Source organism: Prionailurus viverrinus, chromosome A1 (assembly GCF_022837055.1).
Source record: "Prionailurus viverrinus isolate Anna chromosome A1, UM_Priviv_1.0, whole genome shotgun sequence".
Classification (NCBI taxonomy): domain Eukaryota; kingdom Metazoa; phylum Chordata; class Mammalia; order Carnivora; family Felidae; genus Prionailurus; species Prionailurus viverrinus.
The window spans coordinates 544,191-568,621 of NC_062561.1; the positions used below are offsets into that span (position 1 = coordinate 544,191).

General features: G+C 37.1%; 2 protein-coding genes across 13 annotated transcripts in view; one reads left to right on the forward strand and one right to left on the reverse strand.

The window, feature by feature from the left end:
• RNF17 (ring finger protein 17) overlaps window positions 1-21,129 on the forward strand; it is a 128,769-nt gene extending 107,640 nt beyond the window's left edge. For 2 of the 3 annotated variants that reach the window (XM_047873453.1, XM_047873439.1), the window contains exons 30-37: window positions 1,849-1,974; window positions 3,450-3,506; window positions 7,020-7,136; window positions 8,605-8,773; window positions 11,343-11,478; window positions 16,318-16,507; window positions 20,385-20,484; window positions 20,953-21,129. In XM_047873453.1, the coding sequence (XP_047729409.1) occupies window positions 1,849-1,974; window positions 3,450-3,506; window positions 7,020-7,136; window positions 8,605-8,773; window positions 11,343-11,478; window positions 16,318-16,507; window positions 20,385-20,483 (894 nt within the window). In that variant the 3' untranslated portion in view covers window position 20,484; window positions 20,953-21,129. The remainder of the gene's footprint in view (window positions 1-1,848; window positions 1,975-3,449; window positions 3,507-7,019; window positions 7,137-8,604; window positions 8,774-11,342; window positions 11,479-16,317; window positions 16,508-20,384; window positions 20,485-20,952) is intronic. The other variant, XM_047873446.1, reaches the window with a different exon arrangement.
• The window catches only part of CENPJ (centromere protein J), a 61,635-nt gene continuing 58,320 nt past the window's right edge, over window positions 21,117-24,431 (reverse strand). For all 10 annotated transcript variants that reach the window (XM_047873517.1, XM_047873481.1, XM_047873487.1 and 7 more), the window contains one exon: window positions 21,117-23,111. In XM_047873517.1, coding sequence (XP_047729473.1) covers window positions 22,919-23,111 — 193 coding nt within the window. In that variant the 3' untranslated portion in view covers window positions 21,117-22,918. The remainder of the gene's footprint in view (window positions 23,112-24,431) is intronic.

The window sequence follows — 24,431 nt, forward strand, 5'->3', positions numbered from 1 at the left end:
GACCTTATGTAGTTGGTGAAACAACTAGATGTAAGATATAAACCTAAAAACTTCACACTACAAAGTGACATGCCAAGAGCCAAGTGACTGGTAAAAAGAGTAAGTGTAATAGGAACTTAGAGATGGTAAGTGAGGTAGCCCTTAAAAGTTGGGAAAGTTCTCCTGACCAGGGGAATAGAATTCATAAGTAAGTGTAAAGAAACAGAACCGGGCACGGTACAATTAGGAAATAGCATAACTGTTTGGCTAGAATAAAAGAGGTTTTGTGAGGAGAAGTGGTGGTGAATAGGATTTAAGAGAGGTAGAGGTGAATAAGTGGAGCCCATTGGAGGTTTCTGAGCAGTGAGGTAATGAGATTGATCTGCAGCTATGTTTGAGGATTCCAGTAGAACGATACAAACACTGTAAGGAAAGTTTTTCTGTATGAAAGGTGACTGACTACAGGATGATAAAGACTTAACAAGAGCCACAGACCTACTTATATAAAACAGTACAGAAGCTTTAATGTTGCTGATGTTAGTACCAAGAGCCCCTCTCTGGTTATTCATAGCCCTTGTGGAAAATCATGGCAGTAAGATAGAGATCAAAATTCTTTGCTGTTTAGCTTAACACAGGAGAACAATTCATAGTATACCCAAGACTGCTTAAATTGTCAGAAACCATGAATGTGCATGCCCTACAGCCCTTACTGCCAGAACAGACCTTACCCAGACTTGCTCCTGTGACTTTATATACTAAGAAATACTGATTGACTCTAGTCTCAACCTCGAGGTACAGCAATGGACTGAATAGTCAGATGTCTGCCTTCATGGAGTTTCCATTTCAGCAGTGGGAAACAAAATAAAAAACATAAAATACAAGGTATATTAGGTTGTGGTAAGTGCTAGGAAGAAAACAAAGCAGGAAGGGCTGATGGGGAAAGTGGGGCAGGGGAGAAGTTAACATTTTAAACACAGTGGTCAAGGGAGGCCACACTGCAAAAAATGAGATAGGAGTAAAGATTCTAAAATGGTGAGAGGACCAACCATGAGATGTCTGGAGAATAGTGCAGAGAGCTCCAAGGCTGGAGCATGCCTGGGGTGTTCAAGGACTGGCAGAGAAGCCACTGGGGCTAGAGCAGAAGGAGCACGATAGAAAAGAATTGGGGGTGGGGGAGAGGTTTGTGAAAGCTTCAGCTGTCAAGCTGACAAAGGCAGCCACTCAAGGGCCTGGGCAAAAGAGTGACATGATCTACCTTTAACGTTCTAGTATTTTCACTCTGCTGCACTGAGAAAAGCTAGAGAGTAGAAAAGATAGAAGCAGGGAGGTCTGCTGGAAAGCAATTATAGAAACTCAGTAGAGACAGGAGTTTGGACTAAGGTGGTACCAAGTATCAATGAAAAATGATCAGCCTATCAGCTACGTACATGTTCAGTACCTAATAATGCTAAGCGGACTTAAGAGTTTAAGCCATTATCCTAACTCCTCCTTCTAGACAGTCATTGATGTCTTCTGATTCTGTCATTCTTGGATTTTTAACAAAACTTCATTTCTTTACCTCTGAACATACCTTTTCTTTCTCCTTCTGCTTAGTGTAAATTATTAGTATTATTTAAAGATGATGTAATTTTCTAGTAAATAACTAGCAAACTATCTTACATGTAAATATATTTTACAGAAACTATAATAGTAGAATTACTGTTTTATAACCTGCCAAAAGACCAGGAAGAAAATTTTATGAAATGAGCCACTAGTCAAACTGGTAAAACGGTGATTGTCAGAACTCTAATATCATATTTGCCTGCTATAAAATTTGAATCTTCAAACAGACTTTATTTTATAATAATAATCTTTATTGAAATTAAACAGGAATTACCTGAAAACCCATGGGGGAAATTATCGATTCATCTCTATTTTGATGGAATGTCACTTTCTTATTTTATGGCATACCATAAATACTGTACTTTTGAGCATTCTGAAGAGATATTGAAAGAAGTAAGTGAGCTGTTTTTCTATAAGAACCTAAGTTATTGAAAAACTGATTCTGGATAAAATGTCATATTTTGCCTTACACTTTAAGTCTTCAATATGGTTGTGTTTGATATTTTAAGAGAATATAGAGAATTTTTAAATTATCTGTTGAGGAAACAATACACTACGTCATGCTTTATGTCCTAAATGTCCTTAAAAAAGACTTTAATTGCATTAAGATTCATTTAATGTTTCTGTATCTTCAAACCTAGTGAAAAGACCATCCAGTATCTAATGTTGTTTTATATATATGCTGTTTGAACATATACATACAAATCTTAATAGAATTTGCTGCCAGGAAAGGATTCTCTCCCCAGATAAATTTTTTTTTCCATTTATTTGACATTTTAACATTTTCCCCATTTTGCTTCTGGATTTTAAGCTTAGCTTCAAGAAATAGCTCCTTTCAGTTTTCCAGTGTTTCTGTTTTTTATATTTTAAAAAACATAATTAGCCTGTCATAGATATGTTTTCACATTGCAAGATGCCATAAATACTTAGTGGCAATAGGGAATCCATCATAAATAATAACATTAACATTTTATATAGCAAGGTATTTTTTATTTCTAGACTTACAGTTCACTTGTTACATTTTTAAATACTCATTTTCATGACAGGACACAACCAAATATTGAATGTTCGGTTCAATATAGAAAACTATTTCTCACACTTAGAAATGTGATATTACTTTGTACATGTAATTCTCACTGCCAGCTTTTTCTTTTGAGCAGGGGGGTGTGTGTGGTGTGTGTATGTGTGCTCATGTGTATTTGTACTCATGTGTTTGTATGAAAGGTGTTCCATCTGTTAAACTGGTTTTATAAAGATTACTAAGTCCCTCCCCTCCCGTTGTACTCTTCAGTGTGAACATTTAAAAGAAGAGGTAAGAACTCCTACTCTTTGCAGTTGGCCCTTGAACAACACAGGTTTGAACTGCGTGGGACCACTTATGTGTGGACTTTTTTACAGTACTGTAAATGTATCTTCTCTTCCTTATGACTTTCTTAACATTTTCTCTAGCTTACTTTATAATAAGAATACAATATATAATACATATAACATATAAAATATGTGTTAATCAACTGTTTTTTTTTTTATTGGTAAGCCTTCTGGTCAACAGTTAACATTTTTAGGGAGTAAAAAGTTATATGTGGATTTTCCACTGTGTGTGGTGGGGGGTCGATGCCCCTAACCCTCATGTTGTTCAAGGGTAGCTATAATTACCATTGACGTGTGTTTAACATGATTTTGAAGATTCTTCTTGTTGCACTATGAAGATTACTCAGAACATTAGATTTTTGTATAGTTAACCCAAAATAACTGCATGAATGCCAACAAGAACATGCACCCAGTTTTTGTGGGGACAAAATATGAAAGTGCCTTAAAAATATTATATAGTTGAATTTGGTTTATTAGTTAACAATACTTTATTATTTCAGAAACTAACAGATTATGATAAAAAGTATGAGGATGAAAGATGGGAAATAAGATTTGAGGTAAGTTACAATCCAAACATTTGGGAAACTTGGATACTTCATCAATACAGGGGATCTAATATAAGATCAGGAAGCAATAAGCATTTTCTTTTATAACAGCTTTATTGAGATATAGTTTACATACTATAAAAATCACCATCTTAAAATGTACAATGCAGTGGGTGTTCAGTATATTCAGAGTTGTGCAATCATCACAACTACTTAATTCCACAACATTTCATCATTCCAGAAAGAAACCCCATACCAACAGGAGTCACTTTCCTTTCCCAGTTTCCTGGAGACCAGTAATCTGTCTCTCTGGATTTTCCTATTTTGGACATTTTATATAAAGAGAATCACATAATATGTAGCCTTTTGTAACACAGTTTCTTTTACTAGAATAAAATTTTTAAGCTTCATTCACGTGGCAGTATGTATCCTTATTATTGATGAATAACTTTCCATTACATGGATATACTACATTATCCATTCATCGGTTGATGGACAGTTGGGTTTCCACCTTTTTGCAATTGTGAATAAAGCTGTGAACATTTGCATACAAGTTTTTATGTGGACATCTGTTTTCACTTCTCTTGGATATGGACCTGATTCCTACCAGTGGAATTGCTGAGTCATATAGTGACTTTTTACCATTTTAAGGAACTTTGAGACTGTTTTCCAAAGGGGATGCACCATTTTACTCTTATACTAGGAGTCTCCAGGGTTCCATTTTTTTTTCCATATCCTTATCAACACTTGTTATCTGACTCCCACCCCCCCACCCCCCCACCCCCCACGCTCTGCCATCCTAGGATAGGTGTGAAGTGGTATTTCATTGTAGTTTTGATTTGCTTTTCTCTGGTGACTGATGATGGTGAGCATCTTTTCATATGCTCTTTTTTTGGCCATTTGTATATTTTCTTTGAAGAAATTTCTGTTCAAATACATTTCCCAGGATTTGACACCAAAAGCAAAGCCAACAAACACAAAATTAAACAAGTGGGACTATATCAAACCAAGAAGCTCGGCACAGCAAAAGAAACCATCAACAAAATAAAAAGGCAGCCTACAGAATGGGAAGAAGTGTTCGAAAATCAAATATCTGATAAGTCATAATATCCAAAATATATAAAAACTTACACAAATCAATAGTAAATAATAAACAATCTGATTAAAAAGTAGACACAGGAACTAAACAGACATTTTTTCAAAGAAGATGTACAAATAACCAACAGACATATGAAAAGGTGCTCAACATCACTAATCATCAGGGAAATGCAAATCAAAACCACAATGAGGTGTCACCTCACACATGTTAGAATGGCCATCATCAAAAAGACAAAAAGAAGTGCTGGTGAGGATGTAGAGAAAAAGGAAACCCTTGTGCACCATGGTGGGTATGTACATTGGTACAACCACTATGGAAAATAGTATGAAGGTTCCTCAAAAAATAAAAATAGAACTGTCATTCTCAATTTCAGGCATGTATTCAGAGGAAACAAAAGCACTGTCTTGAAGAAATGTGTGCTGTACCCCATGCCCATTGCAGAATTATTTACGATAGCCACAACCTGGAAACAGCCTAAGTGGCCATCAGCAGATGAATGGATAAAGATGTGGGGTGTGTGGTGTGAGGCTGTATGTTTGTACACACTGGAATAGTATTCTATTTGGCCATAAAAAGGAACTCGTGCCATTTTTGACAACATAGATGGATCTTGAAGGCATTATGTTAAGTGAAATAAGTCAAAGTATATAGACGGTATGATCTAATACATGGAATCTAAAAAACAAAACAAAACAAAAAAAAAACTGAACTCAGATACAACAGATTGGTGGTTGCCAGGGGTAAGGGATGAGGAGAGGGGGAAATGCATGAAGGCATCAAAAGATACAAACTTCCAGATGTAAGTCCTGGGGATGTAATGTACAACATGGTGATTATAGTTAACAACACTGTATTGTATACTTGAAAGTTGCTAAGAGAGTTGATAGTAAATGTTTTTATCAGAAAAAAAATTTTATAACTATTATGAGGTTATTGGTGTGAACCTTTTGTGGTAGTCATTTCAAAGTATATACATGTATTAAATAATTACGTTGTATACCTTGCACTAATACGATGTTATATGTCAATTATATTTCAATAAATCCAGAAAAAAATAGAAAATAAAGGTAAAAAAGAATGAAAAAATCTCCTGCCCATTTTTAGTTGGGTTGTTTTTGTTGAATTGTAAGAGTTCTTTATATTCTGTATATAAGTCCTTTATCAGAAATACGATTGGCAGGTATTTCCTCCCATTTTGTGGGTTGTCTTTTCACTTTCTTAATGGTGTCCTTTAAAGCACCAAAATTTTTTATCTTAACGAAGTCTTTTTTTTTCTTTTGTCACTTGTGCTTTTTGATGCAGGAAGAGTTTTAGTGAAAGTTTCATTATTAATAAGTAGAATTTTATTCCTATGATTATAAAAATAGCAAACTTATTGTCAAGTGCTTTGTAACAAATCAGTAAAATTTAGCAGTCATAGTCACTTTTTGCTGAACTCTACTAAGTGGTTCAGATAGATTTTGTTCTGTTTTGCCACCAGTTTGGAAATGTTAAATATTAATAAATTAAATCTACAAATTTAAATGTGATTATTTTACTTTTTATGCTAATTACCACATTTAAGAATCTTTTAAAGCTTTCTTTAAAAAAAAACAAAAACACCCAGGGGAACCTGGGTGGCTCAGTCAGTTGAGCATCCAACTTCGGAACAGGTCATGATCTCCTGGTTTGTGAGTTCAAGCCCCGCATCAGACTCTGTGCTGACAGCTCAGAGCCTGGAGCCTGCTTCAGATTCTGTGTTTCCCTTTCTGTCTACCCCACCCCCGCTCGCATTCTGTCTCTCTCTCGTCTCTCTCTCTCTCAAAAATAAATAAACATTAAAAGAATTTTTTTAAAAACATCCAAATTTTTATAATACCTTTGCGTTTAATAACTGCTGACTGCCAGGATCCTCTTGGGAATCACATAAGTCTTAGTTTTTGGTTATGCTTTTTTAGAGTTTAAAGACAGCACACTTTTTTTTTTTTTTGACGATTTTAACTTGAATCTTCCTTTGGCATTTCATATATTATTTTAGTTTTTATTATAAGGTATATACTTATTCTAAAAATAAATACTGTAGAAATGTGAATAGAAAAAAAGTCCCCTTTCTACGCATCAGATGCCCCAGTTCCACTAAGCAGTGACAATTACCATTAACTGTTAGCCAGTCTTCCAGAGTTTTGTGTGTATATGTAAATATGTATACATAAAAAAAAAAAATTCATCTGAGTTTTTAAACACACACAAAAATGTTTTAACTGGAGGAACAAAAGAGTGCTGAAGATCTTTACTCACATTTTGGTCCTAAAACAAAATTATTTTGTGGTATTCATTATCTAAGAGAGCTTGCTTTCTGCTAATTGAAAATTAATTGGCACTGGAATGAATGTATTGGATTTCTGTAATAGCTATTCTGAAATCTGAATTTGTTTTTGGTGCTTTAGGAATTGCTTTTGTCTGAAACAGAAACTCCTATTTTACCACCATACTTGCCTTCATCTCTGCCTCCCCCAGAAGAACTCTATGCTGTTCAAGTTAAACATGTGGTCTCACCTAATGAGGTATGTGGTCTAAATGATCAGTTGTTGGTTAAAAATATAACAGGCAGGGGCGCCTGGGTGGCGCAGTCGGTTAAGCATCCGACTTCAGCCAGGTCATGATCTCGCGGTCCGGGAGTTCGAGCCCCGCGTCAGGCTCTGGGCTGATGGCTCAGAGCCTGGAGCCTGTTTCCGATTCTGTGTCTCCCTCTCTCTCTGCCCCTCCCCCGTTCATGCTCTGTCTCTCTCTGTCCCAAAAATAAATTAACGTTGAAAAAAAAAAAAAAATATAACAGGCAGTCTTGATCTTAAACTCGAGGATCAACTCTTCACACTTCTGTCTTCCTGATCTTAAATAATTGAAAATCAGTGACCTCCAGTTTGCCCACTGTGTCATTTCCTCTTCAGACATTTGTTAATAAAGCAAGTTTTTCAGGCAGTTGCTGTGTTTCCAGTATTGTGTTGCTTTAGTCATGTTTATATCAATATTTAGGTTTTTAGGGCAGAACTGTTTCCATCTATGAAATCTTAAACATCTCATTTCCGTGGCTTCTTCCCACACTGAACTCTAGCTGCTCTTTACCCTGCTCTGTTTTCCATGCCACTTATCGTCTTCTAACACATAGTGTCCCTTTCTTACTATGACTGTCTGCTTCACCCTACTAGAGTGTAGCTCCATGAAGACTAGGACTTTTGCCTGATTTGGTCACAGATGTGTTCCCAGAACTAGAATGCTGCCTGTTATATAATGGGCACTCAACAAATATTGACTGAATAAATAAGTTCACTAAAGAAAATTCAATTACATGACCTTGCCTAACAAGAAAGAAGTGACAAATTAAGTAGCTCAGGCCGTTCCTTCAGCTCTTTTCCATAGTAAACCGTTTTTCACAGGCGGAAGAATTTGCTATATAATTCCATCAGAGAAAATAGTATACAGCTGTAGTTGGTTTTTGTAATGATTTCTTTTCCTGTTAGTTATTTATTTCTGCATCACAAATTACCCCAAACTTAGCTTGGAACAAAACCCACATGAGAGTCAGAAATCCAGGAGCTACTTAATTAGGTACTGGCTCGGGATCTCTCGCTGACGGGCTGTGGAGATGTTGGTGGTAGAAATGGCACCCAGGACCCACTTCCAAAAAGACTCTGCTGGGTGTGGTCTGGAGGCTCAGTGCTTTGCCCCGTGGGCCTCCCCGCAGGCTTGCTGGGAACATGGCGCATGTTTCCCTGAGGAGAGTTGCAGGGAGAGCATACGACCAAGACAGGGGCCACGTGTCTTTGATGCTCTGATCTCAGCAGTAACCTATCATCACTCCTGTCACACTCTCTTGTTCACAAAGATCAACTCTGGTCTGATGTGGGAGAGGAACTGTACAAGGGATCATCAAGGCCCTTGTTCAGACTGCCTGCTGCAATAATTTTGTCCGTATAAGTGGATACTAAAAATTACAAAATTCGAAAGTCTTTTCCTTCCCTTCTCCCCACTTAGGTGTATATTTGCCTTGATTCTGTAGAAAGTTGTAATCTGTTTAACCAGCATAGTGACACAGATGACAGTGGAGCTAGCTGGGAATCTGAGTCTGAAAGCCTTAACGAAGCACTGAGGAGGTTCAATAAGAATGTGGAAACATTTCCTCTGCTGACGGATTTTAGAACAGGTATGCTAAATTTTCTGAGTATAATAGGATCCTTAATAAAACCGTTGTTTTGTTTGAATGGACTTTTGAGGCTGGGCTATTTCTAATGTTAACTGATACTTGTACACTTTATAAGCACCATCTCTTTGAATCCACAAGACACTGTAGATGAAGTGTCGTTCTCATTTTCTAGATGAAGGGAAGTAACTGCCTTGGGGCATTTCCATGTTCCAGAACTCGGTCTGCATTGGAAAATTGACTGCATAAGATGATTTTTCTAAGCCTGAGGTTTTACCATAGCTCAAATTGTGAAAGTTGTCATTCAGACCTAAATGACATTAATTTTAATTACAAACCACCTAAGTTGGTAATTTTGAAGTAGGATATGGGCACTCAGATTGTGTCCTGTCTTGTCAGGATAGGTCAAATAGTGCTGTATATTTTTCTTCTAATCCATTCCTACCCATCTTTATTGTATATGTGATTCTTTTAAGAAAAAAATGCATCTCATTACTGGTGTTGACAATTTCTGAAAACCAAGAGTGGTATCTATACATTTTTATCACTATGTGATACAGAGATGTATTTTTTCTTAGTATTTTGTGTATCAGAGGATAAGCTAAAGCAAAGGAAAGCATGAGCCTAAAATCTTACCTGATTTTACTCAATGAGATTTTAATTAGTTGTGACTCATGTTTGGCTGATAAACAGCACTCGCTTTCCCTCTGTTCCTCCCCCAAACTGTACATAGCAGTTTAGATGTCTGCTCAACCGTCCCCACACTGTAGGTGTTCCCTGCCCTCCCCATAGAAGGTAGCATTGCCCGCCACCCTCCCCTGCCCCCCCCCCCATTTTTGCTCATGCGTACTGCTTCTTTTTCAAAAAGCACTGTGAGTTGGGACTCTCTGTACCTAATTGTGTCATCAGCAATTAGAAGGGCACCTTGTGCAAGTTAGGTGCTCATAAACATTTGTTGAAGGAGTGACAAATAAATTCATGATTTTTTCTTTTTATAAACTCAGATTTATAGCCTGGATGAGATAATTCCTTCCTCATTGCGTTCTTGTCTAAAGGGAAGTCACAGAAACCTACTGTGTGTAATGTGATTATTCATGGAGCTATACATATATTGTGCATTTTCTGTGGGTATTTTATCCTTCAGTAAAAGTTTTTTTTTTAATATGCATATGTACAAGTTGATTTGTAGGCAAATGCCTATTAAAAAGTTATTTCGTAGGTTAAAATAACATGACGACTAGGTTGGTTGGGTTGTTGTTGTGTTGTTTTGTTTTGTTTTGTTTTTAATTCTATTTTGAGATGAAACTTCAGCCATGTTTTTAAGGCTGGAAATGGTAAAAGTTGGAAGGACTGTTAACAGTGATTCAGTCAATTGCTTACTATGCAGACCGCTCTATTAGAGGAGATTCTTTACTGTTTCATTGATAGTCTTCTCTATAAACTCAAATTGTTTACAACTCTTTCATAAAAATCTTTGTACTTTAGAGTTGTGTAGTATTTAAATACCATTTGCCCACAACCACACTTTTGTGGAGATTATGTAGAAGAGAATAGGATAACATACAGAATGAGAGGGGTGGAAGTGGAAGAAGACAGGAGCCTGAAGTATGCTCTGTCTACCCTGAAATCTAAAAGTGTACGAAGAAAAGGGAAGTAGATACTATACTAATTTTTCCAGTTTTACTCAAGCGTAGCATTCATTCATTAGATTTTTTACCAAGCAATATGGTACCAGATACCATATTAGGAATACAAATATAGTTCTGCACATAAGAACTAGTGGGCTTGCTGAGAGGGGCATGAACACTAAGTTCAGTATGAAAATAACAGCTTGCATTAAAGGTGTGTTCACAGTGCCGTAGGATCACAGAGAAACCCACGATTAGTAGTAGTCAGGGCTTTGTAAAATTGGAGCTGATCTTTGAAAGAGAGGTTTATCATTAAAGGGGGCATTGAGGAACATTCTAGATATGGGGAACAGCCAGGAGCTAAAGTAGAAGCTCAAGTGATTCTAGTTAGGTAACACTTGAGGATATGTGGTAGGAGATGGTTGGGAGTAGATTGTGAAGAACCCTATATATTGCAGTACTAAGGACTTGATATTGGAGATGTTTATAATGCCGTTGAAGAATTATAAACAAGGGCAATTGAATTTTTTAAATTTAATCCTGGTGGTTTTCTACAGAATGGATTGAAGGAGGACCACATTGAAAGCAGGAATAGCAGAAAGCATCTTTTGCAGAAGATGATGGCTCAAATGAAAAGACATTTGGGAAGTCTAAGATGCAAGGGCAGTGCAAGGATGGTCTAAGCCATGGGCAGAGGAACTAGGAACTGTGAGAATGGGAGAAGTACCTTTCTTCAGAGTTTAGTGCTTGGGAATTAGGAGAAACAGGTGCATAGACTGTAAGCAGAAACATGCAGGATCCAGTGTTTGACAAACTGTTGAGTGTTTAGTTCTGAATGATGGGTTTATGGTGTTTACGTTTTCTTTGTACTTTTCTGTATTAAAAACAATTTTGTAAAGAAAATACAAAGCAATGTTATTTTTTCCTTTTTTCTGTCTTTCTAGAAATGCCTTGCCTTGCTGAATATGATGATGGCTTATGGTATAGAGCAAAGATTGTGTCTGTTAAAGACTTTAATCCTCTAGCTGTCCTGGTGCAATTTGTTGATTACGGATCAACTGAAAAGCTGACAATAAACAGGTTTTTTTTTTCTTTTAAGTCAACTTAGTTGAATTAGAATTCTTAGAGCTTTTTAAAATAATTATTGGGAAAGTTTTGGTTCTTATAAAAGAAAAACTATTTTAAAGCTATTTATTTATTAGGATTTTTTAAATCTATAAGTCTCTTTATTGTAAGATATAACAAACTTTACCATTTTAGCCATTTTTTTCTTTTTTTTATTTTTCTGTTTCTTTTTTTTAATTTAATTTTTTCTTTTTTAAAATTTACATCCAAATTAGTTAGCATAGAGTGCAACAATGATTTCAGGAGTAGATTCCTTACTGCCCCTTACCCATTTAGCCCATCCCCCTCCCACAACCCCTCCAGTAACCCTCAGTTTGTTCTCCATATTTATGAGTCTCTTCTGTTTTGTCCCCCTCCCCGTTTTTATATTATTTTTATTTCCCTTCCTTATGTTCATCTGTTTTGTCTCTAAAGTCCTCATATGAGTGAAATTATATGATTTTTGTCTTTCTCTAATTTCACTTAGCATAATACCCTCCAGTTCCATCCACGTACTTGCAAATGGCAAGATTTCATTGTTTTTGATTGCCGAGTAATACTCCATTGTATGCATATATATATATATATATACACACACACCACATTTTCTTTATCCATTCATCCATTGATGGACAGTTGGACTCTTTCCATACTTTGGCTATTGTTGATAGTGCTGCTATAAACATGGGGGTGCCTGTGTCCCTTTGACACAGCACACCTGTACCCCACGGATAAATGCCTAGTAGTGCAATTGCTGGGTCGTAGGGTAGTTCTATTTTTAGTTTTTTGAAGAACCTCCATACTGTTTTCCAGAGTGGCTGAACCAGCTTGCATTCCCACCAAAAATGCAAAGGCATTTTGGCTTTCTCCGCATCCTTGCCAACATCTGTTGTTGCCTGAGTTGTTAATGTTAGCCATTCTGACAGGTGTAAGATGGTACCATTTTAGCCATTTTTAAGCATACATTTAATTGGTGTTAAGTACATTCAGGATGTTGTGCAGCTAATGCCACTGTCCATTTTCAGGACTTTTTCCTGATCCCACACAGAAATTCTGTGCACGTTAAACAATAACATTCCATTCCTTTTCCTTAGCTACTGAACACCTTTATTCTACTTTCTGTCTTCATGAATTTGCCCTATTTTAGGTACCTTATATAAGTACTATCATAGAGTATTTGTCCTTCTGTGTCTGGTTTATTTTACTTAGGATAACATTTCCAGGGCATATTCAATTATAGCATGTATCAGAATTTCATTATTTTTATGGCTAAATAACACTCCTTTGTATATACCACATTTGGTTTATTCATATGTTGATGGACACGTGGGCGATTTCCATCCTTTGGCTATTGTGAATAATGCTGCTTGGACATTAATGTACAAGTAGCTGTTTGAGTCCCTGCTTTATGTTGTTTGGTGTGTATACCTGGAAGTGGAATTGCTGGATCACATAGTAATTTTGTTTAACTTTTTGGGGAACTGCCAAACTTTTCTGCAGTGTCTATACCATTTTACTTTCCTGCCAGCAATGCATAAGGCTTCCAGTTTCTCCACATCCTTGCCGACACCTGTTTTTTTTCTAATTTTTTTTTGTTTGTAATATTTGATTGTGGTAAAATACATGTATCATAAAATTTATGATTTTAACCACTTTTAAATGTACAGTTAAGTAATGTTAACTATACTTACATTGCTATGTAGCCAACCTCCAGAAATCTTTTCATTTTGCAAAACAGAACCTTTGTACCCTTTAAACAGTATTCCCCCTCTTTTGCCCCTCATCCAGTCCCTGGCAGCCACCATTCTACTTCTTTCCCTATGAATTTAACTGTTGTAGGTATCCCATATAAGTAGAATCATGCAGCATTTGTCTTTGTATAACTAGCTTATTTCATTTAGCATAATGTCCTCAAGGTTCATCCATGTGGTAGCATGTATCAGGATTTTCTTCCTTTTTAAGGCTGGATAATATCCCATCATTGTATATATTACCTTTTATCTATCCATTCATCCATTGATGGATATTTTTTTTAATATAATTTACTGTCAAGTTGGCTAACATACAGTGTATGCAGTGTGCTCTTGGTTTTGGGGATAGATTCCCATGATTCATCACTTACATACTAAACCCAGTGCTCATCCCAACAGGTGCCCTCCTCAATGCCCATCACCCATTTCCCCTCTCCCCTGCCGCCCTCATCAACCCTCAGTTTGTTCTTTGTATTTAAGAGTCTCCTATAGTTTGCCTCCCTCGCTCTCTGTTTGTAACTATTTTTTTTCTTCTTCCCTTCCCCCACGGTCTTCTGTTAAGTTTTTCAAGATCCACATATGAGTGAAAACATGATATCTTTCTCTGACTGATGTATTTCACTTAGCATAATACCCTCCAGTCCCATCCACGTTGCTGCAAATGGCATAATTTCATTCTTTCTCATTGCCAAGTAGTATTCCATTGTATCTATAAACCACATCTTCTTTATCCATTCATCCATCATTGGACATTTAGACTCTTTCCATAATTTGGCTATTGTTGAAAGTGCTACTGTAAACATTGGGGTACATGTGCCCCTGTGAATCAGCACTCCTGTATCCTTTGGATAAATTCCTAGTAGTGCTATTGCTCTATTTTTAATTTTTTGTGGACCCTCCACACTGTTTTCCAGAGGAGCTGCACCAGTTTGCATTCCCACCAGCAGTGCAAGAGGGTTCCCGTTTCTCCACATCCTTGCCAGCATCTGTTGTTTCCTGAGTTTTTAATTTTAGCCACTCTGACTGGTGTGAGATGGTATCTCAGTGTGATTTTTATTTGTATTTCGCTGATGATGAGTGACGTTGAGCATTTTTTCATGTCTGTTGGCCATCTGGATGTCTTCTTTGGAAAAGTGTCTATTCGTGTCTTCTGACCACTTCCTCACTGGATTATTGGTTTTTTGGGTGTTGAGTTTGGTAAGTTCTTTATAGATTTTGGATACTAACCCTTTATCCAGTATGTCTTTTGCAAATATCTTTTCCCATTCCATCGGTTGCCTTTGTTTTGTTGATTTTTCTTTTTTTCAGTGCAGAAGACTTTTATCTCAATGAGGTCCCAATAGTTCATTTTTTCTTTTAATTCCCTTGCCTTTAGAGATGTGTCAAGCAAGAAATTGCCACGGCTGAGGTCAAAGAGGTTGTTGCCTGCTTTCTCTTCTAGGGTTTTGATGGTTTCCTGTCCCACATTTAGGTCTTTCATACATTTTGAATTTATTTTTGTGTGTGGTGTAAGAAAGTGGCCCAGGTTCATTTTTCTGCATGTTGTGGTCCAGTTCTCCCAGCACCATTTGCTAAGGAGACTTTTTTCCATTGGATACTCTTTCCTGCTTTGTCAAAGATTAGTTGGGCATACATTTGTGGGTCCAATTCTGGGTTCTCTCTTCTGTTCCATTGGTCTATGTGTCTGTTTTTGTGCCAATACCATTCTGTCTTGATGATTACAGATTTGTAGCAGAGGCTAAAGTCTGGGATTGTGATGCCTCCCACTTTTGTTTTCTTTTCCAACATAACTTTGGCTATTCAGGGTTTTTGTGGTTCCATAAAAAGTTTAGGATTATTTGTTCTAGCTTTGAGAAGAATGCCTGTGCAATTTTGATTGGGATTGCACTGAATGTGTAGATTGCTTTGGGTAGTATTGACATTTTAACAATATTTGTTCTTCCAATCCATGAGCATGGAATGTTTTTCTATTTCTTTGTGTCTTCTTCAATTTCCTTCATAAGTTTTCTGTAGTTTTCAGCATACAGATCTTTTACATCTTTGGTTAGGTTTATTCCTAGGTATTTTATGGTTCTTGGTGCAATTGTAAATGGGAATGATTTCTTGATTTCTCTTTCTGTTGCTTCATTATTGGTGTATAGAAATGCAACCAATTTCTGTACACTGATTTTGTATCCTGCACATTCATAGATATTTTGGTTGATTCCACATTTTAGCTATTGTGAATAATACTGATATGAATGTGAATGTATAAATATCTCTTCAAGACGCTGCCTTCAGTTCTTTGGGGGTATATACTGAGAAGTGGAATTGCTGGATCACATACTCGTTCTATTTTTAATATTTGGAGGAGCCAGCAAACTGTTTTCCATTTTATACCAGGTGTCCCAGGAGTTCCAGTTTCTCTCTACATCCTCACCAACACTCATTATTTTCTGGGGTTTTGATACTAGCCACCCTAGTGGGTGTGAGGTTACATCTCATTGTGGCTTTGATTTGCATTTCCCTGATGATTAGTGATGTTGAGTTCTTTTCATGTGCTTGTTGGCCATTTATGTATCTTCTTTGGAGAAATGTCTACTTTTTAATGTATATTTGCTATCATTCTGTAGGTTGTTTTTTCACTTTGTTGATTATGTCCTTTGCACAGTTTTTTTTTTTTTTCAACATTTTTTTTTTAATTTATTTTTGGGACAGAGAGAGACAGAGCATGAATGGGGGAGGGGCAGAGAGAGAGGGAGACACAGAATCGGAAACAGGCTCCAGGCTCCGAGCCATCAGCCCAGAGCCTGACACGGGGCTCGAACTCCCGGACCGCGAGACCGTGACCTGGCTGAAGTCGGACGCTTAACCGACTGCGCCACCCAGGCGCCCCCTTTGCACAGTTTTTAATTTTGTTGTAGTCCAGTTTATTTTTTCTTCTCTTGTTTGTGCTTTTGGTGTCACAGCTAAGACTTCATTGCCAAATCCAATGTCCAAACCTTTATACCTATGTTTTAGTTTTGGCTGTTAGAGAATTTTAATCAGGACATTCTGAACATTTTAAGAATTTCTTTTGTGACAGACTGCGTCAGATTCCTCTTCATCTTATGCAGTATCCAGCCCGAGCCATAAAGGTTCTCTTGGCAGGGTTTAAACCTCCCTTAAGAGATCCAGGGAAGACCAGAATACCATATTGTCCCAAATGGAGCATGGAAGCACTGTGGGCTATGATAGACTGTCTTCAAGGGAAACAACTTTATGCTTCTTCCATGGTAACTATCTATCTTAATTAAATCTACTTGAAGCTATTTCTAGGGTCCCTATTAATTTTCTAAAGTACTTTCTTTTTTTTTTGTTTGTTTATTTTTGAGACAGAGAGTTTGAGTGGGGGAGGGGCAGAGAGAGGGAGACAGAATCAGAAGCAGGTCCAGGCTCTGAGCTGTCAGCACAGAGCCCGACATGGGGCTGGAACTCAAGAACCGAGAGATCATAACCTGAGCTGAAGTCAGAGGCTTAACCGTCTGAGCCACCCAGATGCCGCCTCTAAAGTGCTTTCAATCTATGCAACTCTAGATGCAAAAAAATTGCTTTTAAGCATATAAAGCTATAAATATTCAAGATTAATTTTAAGGTTTGTTAAAAGTATGTTTTAGTTTATATTTAGCAAACTTTTATTATAAAATATCATTGATGTGATCAATCAATAAGATGACAATGATCAAGATGAGTGTCCTGTAGTCAAAGAATTCCTAAGTCAATGAAGGAAATCAAACATTTGTAAACCATTAATGAGGTAGAATGAAATACAGTCTATCATATCATAAAAGAAGTATAGGTAACTTGGGGAGGTGGTGTATAAGGATTGATTATTTCCAGGGCACCTGGGTGGCACAAACATCTGACTCTTGATTTCTGCCCATGTCATGATCTCATGGTTAGTGAGTTCAAGCTCCACATGGGGCTCCACACTGTCAGCATGGAGCCTACTTGGGATTCTCTCTCTCTTCTCTTTCTGCCCCTCCCCTGCTCATGGGCCCTCTCAAAATAAATAAATAAACTTTAAAAAAGGATTATTTCCATCTAAAAAGATTAGGATATATATAGTATTTGAACTCCTCCTTAGGCATTCAAATAATAAGTAACAATAATAAAAATAATAAAAAAGTAAAAACAATAATAAGGTAGGTCTGGGAAGTGAATTGAACTGTATCTGAAAAGTAGGAAAGACCAGAATAGGAATTCTGGTCGAAGTCTTGAAAAGGATGGACGTGTACTAGTTTTGAATTTAATGCCGTAGAACTGATCAAAAAGTCCAAATAAACACGTACAGCACTCACGTTCCACACCAAGCACACAGAGAGAAACATACAACACACACTGTACTTATAACATGCAAAATAAATGGCAAAGACACACATGCACCACATATCAGACATAAAATATACACCAAACATATACCACACAAAAAACCATGTCATAGAACACACACTTACCAAAAACCTTTTACACAAACTACACATAAACCACAAACTTCCCACACACATCATAAAAAACCACACTCAGAGCACACATATACCACGTACATAAAACACATTACATACCCACTTGAAATACAACAAACAAGAATTACACAAAACACACAAGACACACAAATACCGCATATAGCATGCATACCACACACATGCCACACAACCACAAGAATACCATTCACACACACCATGTATTCACTGAGACACCAAACATAACACATGAACAACTCAAAAACACACAACACTTAACACACACACATACACCACCAATAACCTACACCACATATACAGCACTCACACCCCACACATAATACAGAGAAACATACAACACACACTACACATACAGAACACACACAAAAACCAAATCACCCAAACACCATATACTCATTCAATACATACCAACCACACAAATACATCATTCAACATTCAAACATCACACACCACACCTACATCATACCTACAACACATTTATACTATAAACTGCACACAACCCATTCATCACATATATACCATTCACACTGCACATACACCACACATAAATACCATACACCATATACTTACCCAACATATAACACAAACACCACACCAAAAACACAAGATACCACACACATATGCCACACATACCTGTCACACAGTACACATGTACCATGTGCACACACATATCACACAAACATCAAATATACAACACACACCAAACATATAGCACACTGATACACCACAAAAACACCACACACAAATATACAATATGCACTACAGAAATATCAGTCACACACCACATGGGCACCACATATAACGAACCCAACACTGGAACACCCACACTGCTCACAACAGACACTAGCATAAACCACACACTAAGGCGGGTAGCACACACACAACACACAAAACACACAGGGAATATAAACACATACTGCGTACCTGACACTAATACACTATTTACACACCACACATACCAAATATCTGCCACGCAAACATATCACACAACAAACACCATGCACACCACTCATACACCACACATACAACTCTTATACTACACACTTATACTACACACACTGCACACACAAGTATATGCCACATACACATACATGTTTGATACACCATGCACATCTCACACATAATGCACACATTACACACAACGCATACTACACACACACCATGCCCCAGTCAAAACCACTCACACTGCTCATATTACCAGACACACACAACACACAGCACACAAGCATCACATACACCAAACATACAGCACACACAAACTACACATAACCCACATCTAACCCACAAAAACCACACCAAAATATAGCACACTACAGAAATATTATTCATACACCACATATACACCACACACATACCAACATAACACATAAACCACACACACACTAAAACACCACTCAGCACCACACATAACACACACAAAACGCACAACACATACAGAATACACATAACATACTGCACACACATTACCCACATATCACATACACACCATGCGTACAACACACACACCACACCTATATCATGCATATAACACATTTATGGAAAAAAACAAAGGTTCAAATAAGAAAGTCCAGATCATGTTTAATATAAATATTCTTTCTTTAAAAAAAATTTTTTTAACGTTTTATTTATTTTTGAGACAGGGAGAGACAGAGCATGAACAGGGGAGGGTCAGAGAGAGGGAGACACAGAATCCAAAACAGGCTCCAGGCTCTGAGCTGTCAGCACAGAGCCCGACGCGGGGCTCGAACTCACGGACTGCAAGATCATGACCTGAGCCGAAGTCGGCCACTTAACCGACTGAGCCACCCAGGCACCCCTAAATATTCTTTCTTTAGAGGATTAGCATGTCACAAAGGGGTGTCCCATAGACAGAATCTAGCCTGAACCTGTTTTATTTAGTGCAGTGTTTAAAATTGGAAAAACTCACCCCCCAAAATTCTGTATTTCTAACTTCTGGTTAAATATTATAAATTCCAGGAATCCTAGGTCTCCTGTCCAAACTGGCACTCAGCCAGAGTGGTATAGCAACAACCCCTTTGAATGGAAATACACTCTTTAATTCAGCCTGGTCCTCAACACTATTGTTTCGGCCCAACCTACCCAGGATTTGGGGATTCCTGACGTACTGGCTCTGACAAGAATGAGCTCTTAATGAAACAACTAGAAAGTACATTTTGAAAACCCCTAGAGGTACATATCATGCTTCTGTGTGTGCAGAGTAAATAACTTATGTATGGTTTCTCTCAGGAAGCCAGTGGAAACACAGAGTTGTAAGTATTTTTACAGATAAATGTATTTATTTACCACCATGAATAACATTCAGAATTTGGTCAGTTTATGCATAAAGGTACATGGGTAGAATATAAATGAATTTTAACAGGGATGGTAGTGTTAAAGCCCATTGGCTCAATCTAGGTAAACTTTTGGGAAGACTTAAATTTTAAATAAAGTATAAGAATGGGAAGAATGGGATTTAATAGGAAACCATCACAAAGACCTCTTTAAAGTATAAATTATTAATAAATTTGGAGAATGCCTTTTCCTTCCAGTGTGATACAGGCAAAATGTAGGAGAGAAAAGCCAGCAAAGACCTTACTGTATTTTCTTGACAACTGTCTTTTAATTTTAGGCTCAGGCACCAGAACAAATAGTGACGTTATATGAAGATGAACAGTATCCAGTTCATATGTCATTAGTAGAAATGGGGCTGGCAGACCAAGACGAATGATGTAAGTATCATGACTTCTTGTTCACCCTTATGATCAGCATAAAGCATGCAACTAACATAGTGGAGATTAATACTAAATTGCCCATAAAAGCATCTTTGGATTTTCCTTGATTTCTCAAAGAATGATAACAAAGCTCAACAAGACTCTTCTAGACTTCTTTGTAGGCCCTTTTCACCTATTGAATACCAGAACCAGAGAGGATCTGCATCTGTAAGAATGCTTGGAATGGCTATCATGACTATTCATAGTACCAGATAGTTGTTGGGGATGGGCACTAGAAGTAATTTAAGCACACAAGGATATGGTATGCACAGAACACTGTTGAACAATCCATGTCCTAATAAAGCTATTGAACTGCTTGGGTAACCAGCTGTTTATTCATCCACATAAATGTAACAGGTGATTCAGTAACTAGTTTGAACATTAAATTAAGCAAAGGTTTTAAATAACATGCATTTTGTTTTTCAGGTAAACACTTCAGAGCATCTACAGCAGCCCAGAAGAAGGTTTTCTGTTACATGTAGGCCATTTCAGGCTTACTTTTCTTGACTTGTTCTGCAGTTGTGCTGGCGTTTTTTTTCTTACATGTTAAACTACTAGGAATTGTTTGAAAAAAAATAGTTAATAAATATTTGCTTTCAAGTATTTTCTGGTTTTATTTTACAATAATTTCAAAAGCAAGTATTTTAGGAATATGAAAAAATGTAGTTCATTTTATAACGAATATATATTCAGTTTAAGTAAGACCTTCTTAGTACAGTTGGAAGCTCCTATAGTGACCTTCCCCAATCATTCTCTTCCCTGAAGAGGTGAACACTGTTGTGATTCTGGTGTTTATTATTCTTACGTTCTTATTTTGCTGCATATGAATGCATCCATAAGCAAGATATAGTACGGCTGTGTATATTTTTTTAATGCGTGCACTATCGCACCTTTAATTTTCTCACTATTGGCACTGTTTATCCATGTTGGTATGCAGAGCTCTACTTTATTCACTTCTTTATTCTTCTATCCATGTTGGTATGCAGAGCTCTACTTTATTCACTTACTTTATTCTTCTATCTGTGCACATAATTCTGTTGCTAGATATTTAGACTGTTGCCAGTTTTTTCTCAATTACAAATATGTGTACATGTTACGGGTTTTCTAGTATATGTACTTAGTAGTGGAATTTACTAGGTCACGAGGTGATTGTTCTCCAAAAGGTGGTTCACTCCATTTACTACCATCAGTAGTCTGAGTCCCTTGGCAACATGTGGTGTGGCCAGTATATGATACTAGCATAAAAAGGTATCTTATTATTTCAATATGCATTCACTGGTTTAGTAGTCACTTGTTTGCTTTTTCATATCCTTTGTCCATTTTTGTTTTGTTTGTAATTATGTTATCTGTAGGAATTCTTTACATATTCTGGATATTAATCCTTTGTCAAGTATGTGTATATATATATATATATCTTCTAGTCTGTGGCTTATCTTTTCTTTTTTGTGGTATCTTTAGACACACCATTCATCAAGCTGTTAAGGTTTGCGCTGTGCCTCATTTAAAAATCCTTCTCTATCCTGAGATGATGTATATAACTCTTTATTTGAGAAGTTTGCAACTTTTCTTAAATCATCTGGAATTGATATATTTAGCTTTTTTAAGGTTATTGTAGTGACTACAGCAACCTGTAATTATTATGTAAGTGCCTTGCAGGTGCCTTGTCCTTCCTTCAAGGACATCTTGCTTCTGTCAGCCTACAGTTTTATAGGTTATAACATCAGGGTACCTGTGGTTGTTCAGTTAACACCAGCTAGTTATTTTTCACACGCCCTCCATCCTCAAGTGTCCTATTCTGACCACTTACGTATCCTCACTGTAACTTTTCTCCTGTGATGCTCTGTACTCACAGAATGAACTCTTCTACCTGTGATGTTTGACCTATTTATATTTATTCATGGTTTTAACTTCCCATTCCATTATATTAAAGAACCTCTACAGTAGATAAATGCTTTAATTTTAGTACTAATTGAACACAGTATATTCTGACTGGAGACATTCTCTTATTCCTTGACTAAACTTTCTGTGCAAGTCTTGTTCTGTGGCTGATGTGCTCATGAAAAATCTGTGCTATTGTATTTCTTGTACTTCTTGGTTTTTATAACCATCTTCAACAAGTAAGAGTCTCATTATTTTTACAGTCTACACAGTTCATAAAGTAATATTTCTTTCCTTAGACATGCATTCAACTGTAGAAGACAGGTGAATTAAAAATGAAAGCTGTTCTTGTACATTTCAAAGAATATAAAAAACTATGATGTTTTATTTTATAATCCAAACATAATCTCTTCCACTTATATATAAATGAAACCACAGAATCCACAAGAAGTGTACATTTTTTGAGAAGAAAATCAAGTTAGTGTTATTTCATGATGAGTCACATATAGGATCATTACAATTTTGTATCCATTAGGATATTACCATCCTTGTCTTTAACTCTTATTCGACCAGATGTGTACTTTGTTTCTTGATGACCATTTGTATATACGGTTTTAACAGTGCCATCTGGATATTCCCGTCTCTTGAACTGGGCAGTGTGTAGTTCTCTTTGGCCATTATTAAACTCTATGATTTTGTTGCCATCTCTGTAAATTTAAAATAGAATTTATTTAAAAATATTAAATATGTAACAGGAAAATGATCTAAAAGTGGCTTTTGATTCTGACAGTTCTCTCTTTTCTTAAAGCCTCCTGTGGTCCCTTCCTTATACAATGCCTTCTTTGCAAATTCTTTCCACCCTGTTTCTGCTTCACGCTATTAGTTCCAATGATCAAATTAGCACTTAAATGTGCCCATGAAAAGGGGGACGCCTGGGTGGCTCAGTCAGTTAAGCGTCAGACTTCAGCTCAGGTCATCCCATGGCTCCTGAGTTTGAGCCCCGTGTCAGGCTCTATGCAGTGATAGCTCAGAGCCTGGAGCCTGCTTCGGATTCTGTCTCTTCTCTCTGCCCCTCTCCTGCTCCCGCTCTGTCCCTGTCTCTCTCTCTCTCAAAAATAAACATTAAAAAAATAATAAAAAAGGAAAGGTGCCCATGAAAAGTTTTTAATAAATTTATGTCGTGAAACTACAAAATCCTTAGGTTTGTTTTTTAACTTTAGATGTATTATGCATCTAAGAAAAACTGGGCATTGTATTAAAATACCGCTTTCAGTTTTTACCTTTATTCTTTTCACTAAGTAATGCTTGCTCTTTATCAGGTTGGAAAAGAGACTTTATATTCCTGGGAAGTGGCATGACTAGACTTAAGACCTGTTCAGAAGCCGTGAAACAAAAGAAGCAGTTAATCCCAAGTGGACTGCTTGATGTGCATGCAGGACATTCAAACTGAACCCCCTAAAAATAGGTATGATGTGCTGTTAGAAACAAAGCAAGGTTTATAGATGGTAAATTACCACTTCTCCACACTGTTTTTTTGGTTATTTCTCAGATTTTATGTAAATATAGTGGCTTTGCGCCACATTTAAGTGTTAGACTTAAAAGCCATTTTGAGAGCCACTGCTTTATCATGTGCAGCCCTGGGACCAGGGATAACAGCATCACCTGAGACCTCATTAAAAATGCAAATTATCGGCATGGGGCCTAGCATTCTGCAATTGAACAGTCCCTTCAGGTGGTTTTAATGCACAGTGAAGTTGAAGAACCACTGCTATAAATCAAAAATGCCAAAATAATCCTGAATGAACTAATATCTGACATTTGCCTGAGTTTAGATGAAAAAAGACTGGCCATGAGTTAACAACTGTTGGAAAATGGGGGCGCCTGGGTGGCTCAGTCGGTTGAGCGTCCGACTTCAGCTCAGGTCAGGACCTCACAGTTGACGAGTTCAAGCCCCGCATCGGGCTCTGTGCTGATGGCTCGGGGCCTGGAGCCTGCCTCTGATTCTGTCTCCCTTTCTCTCTGCCCCT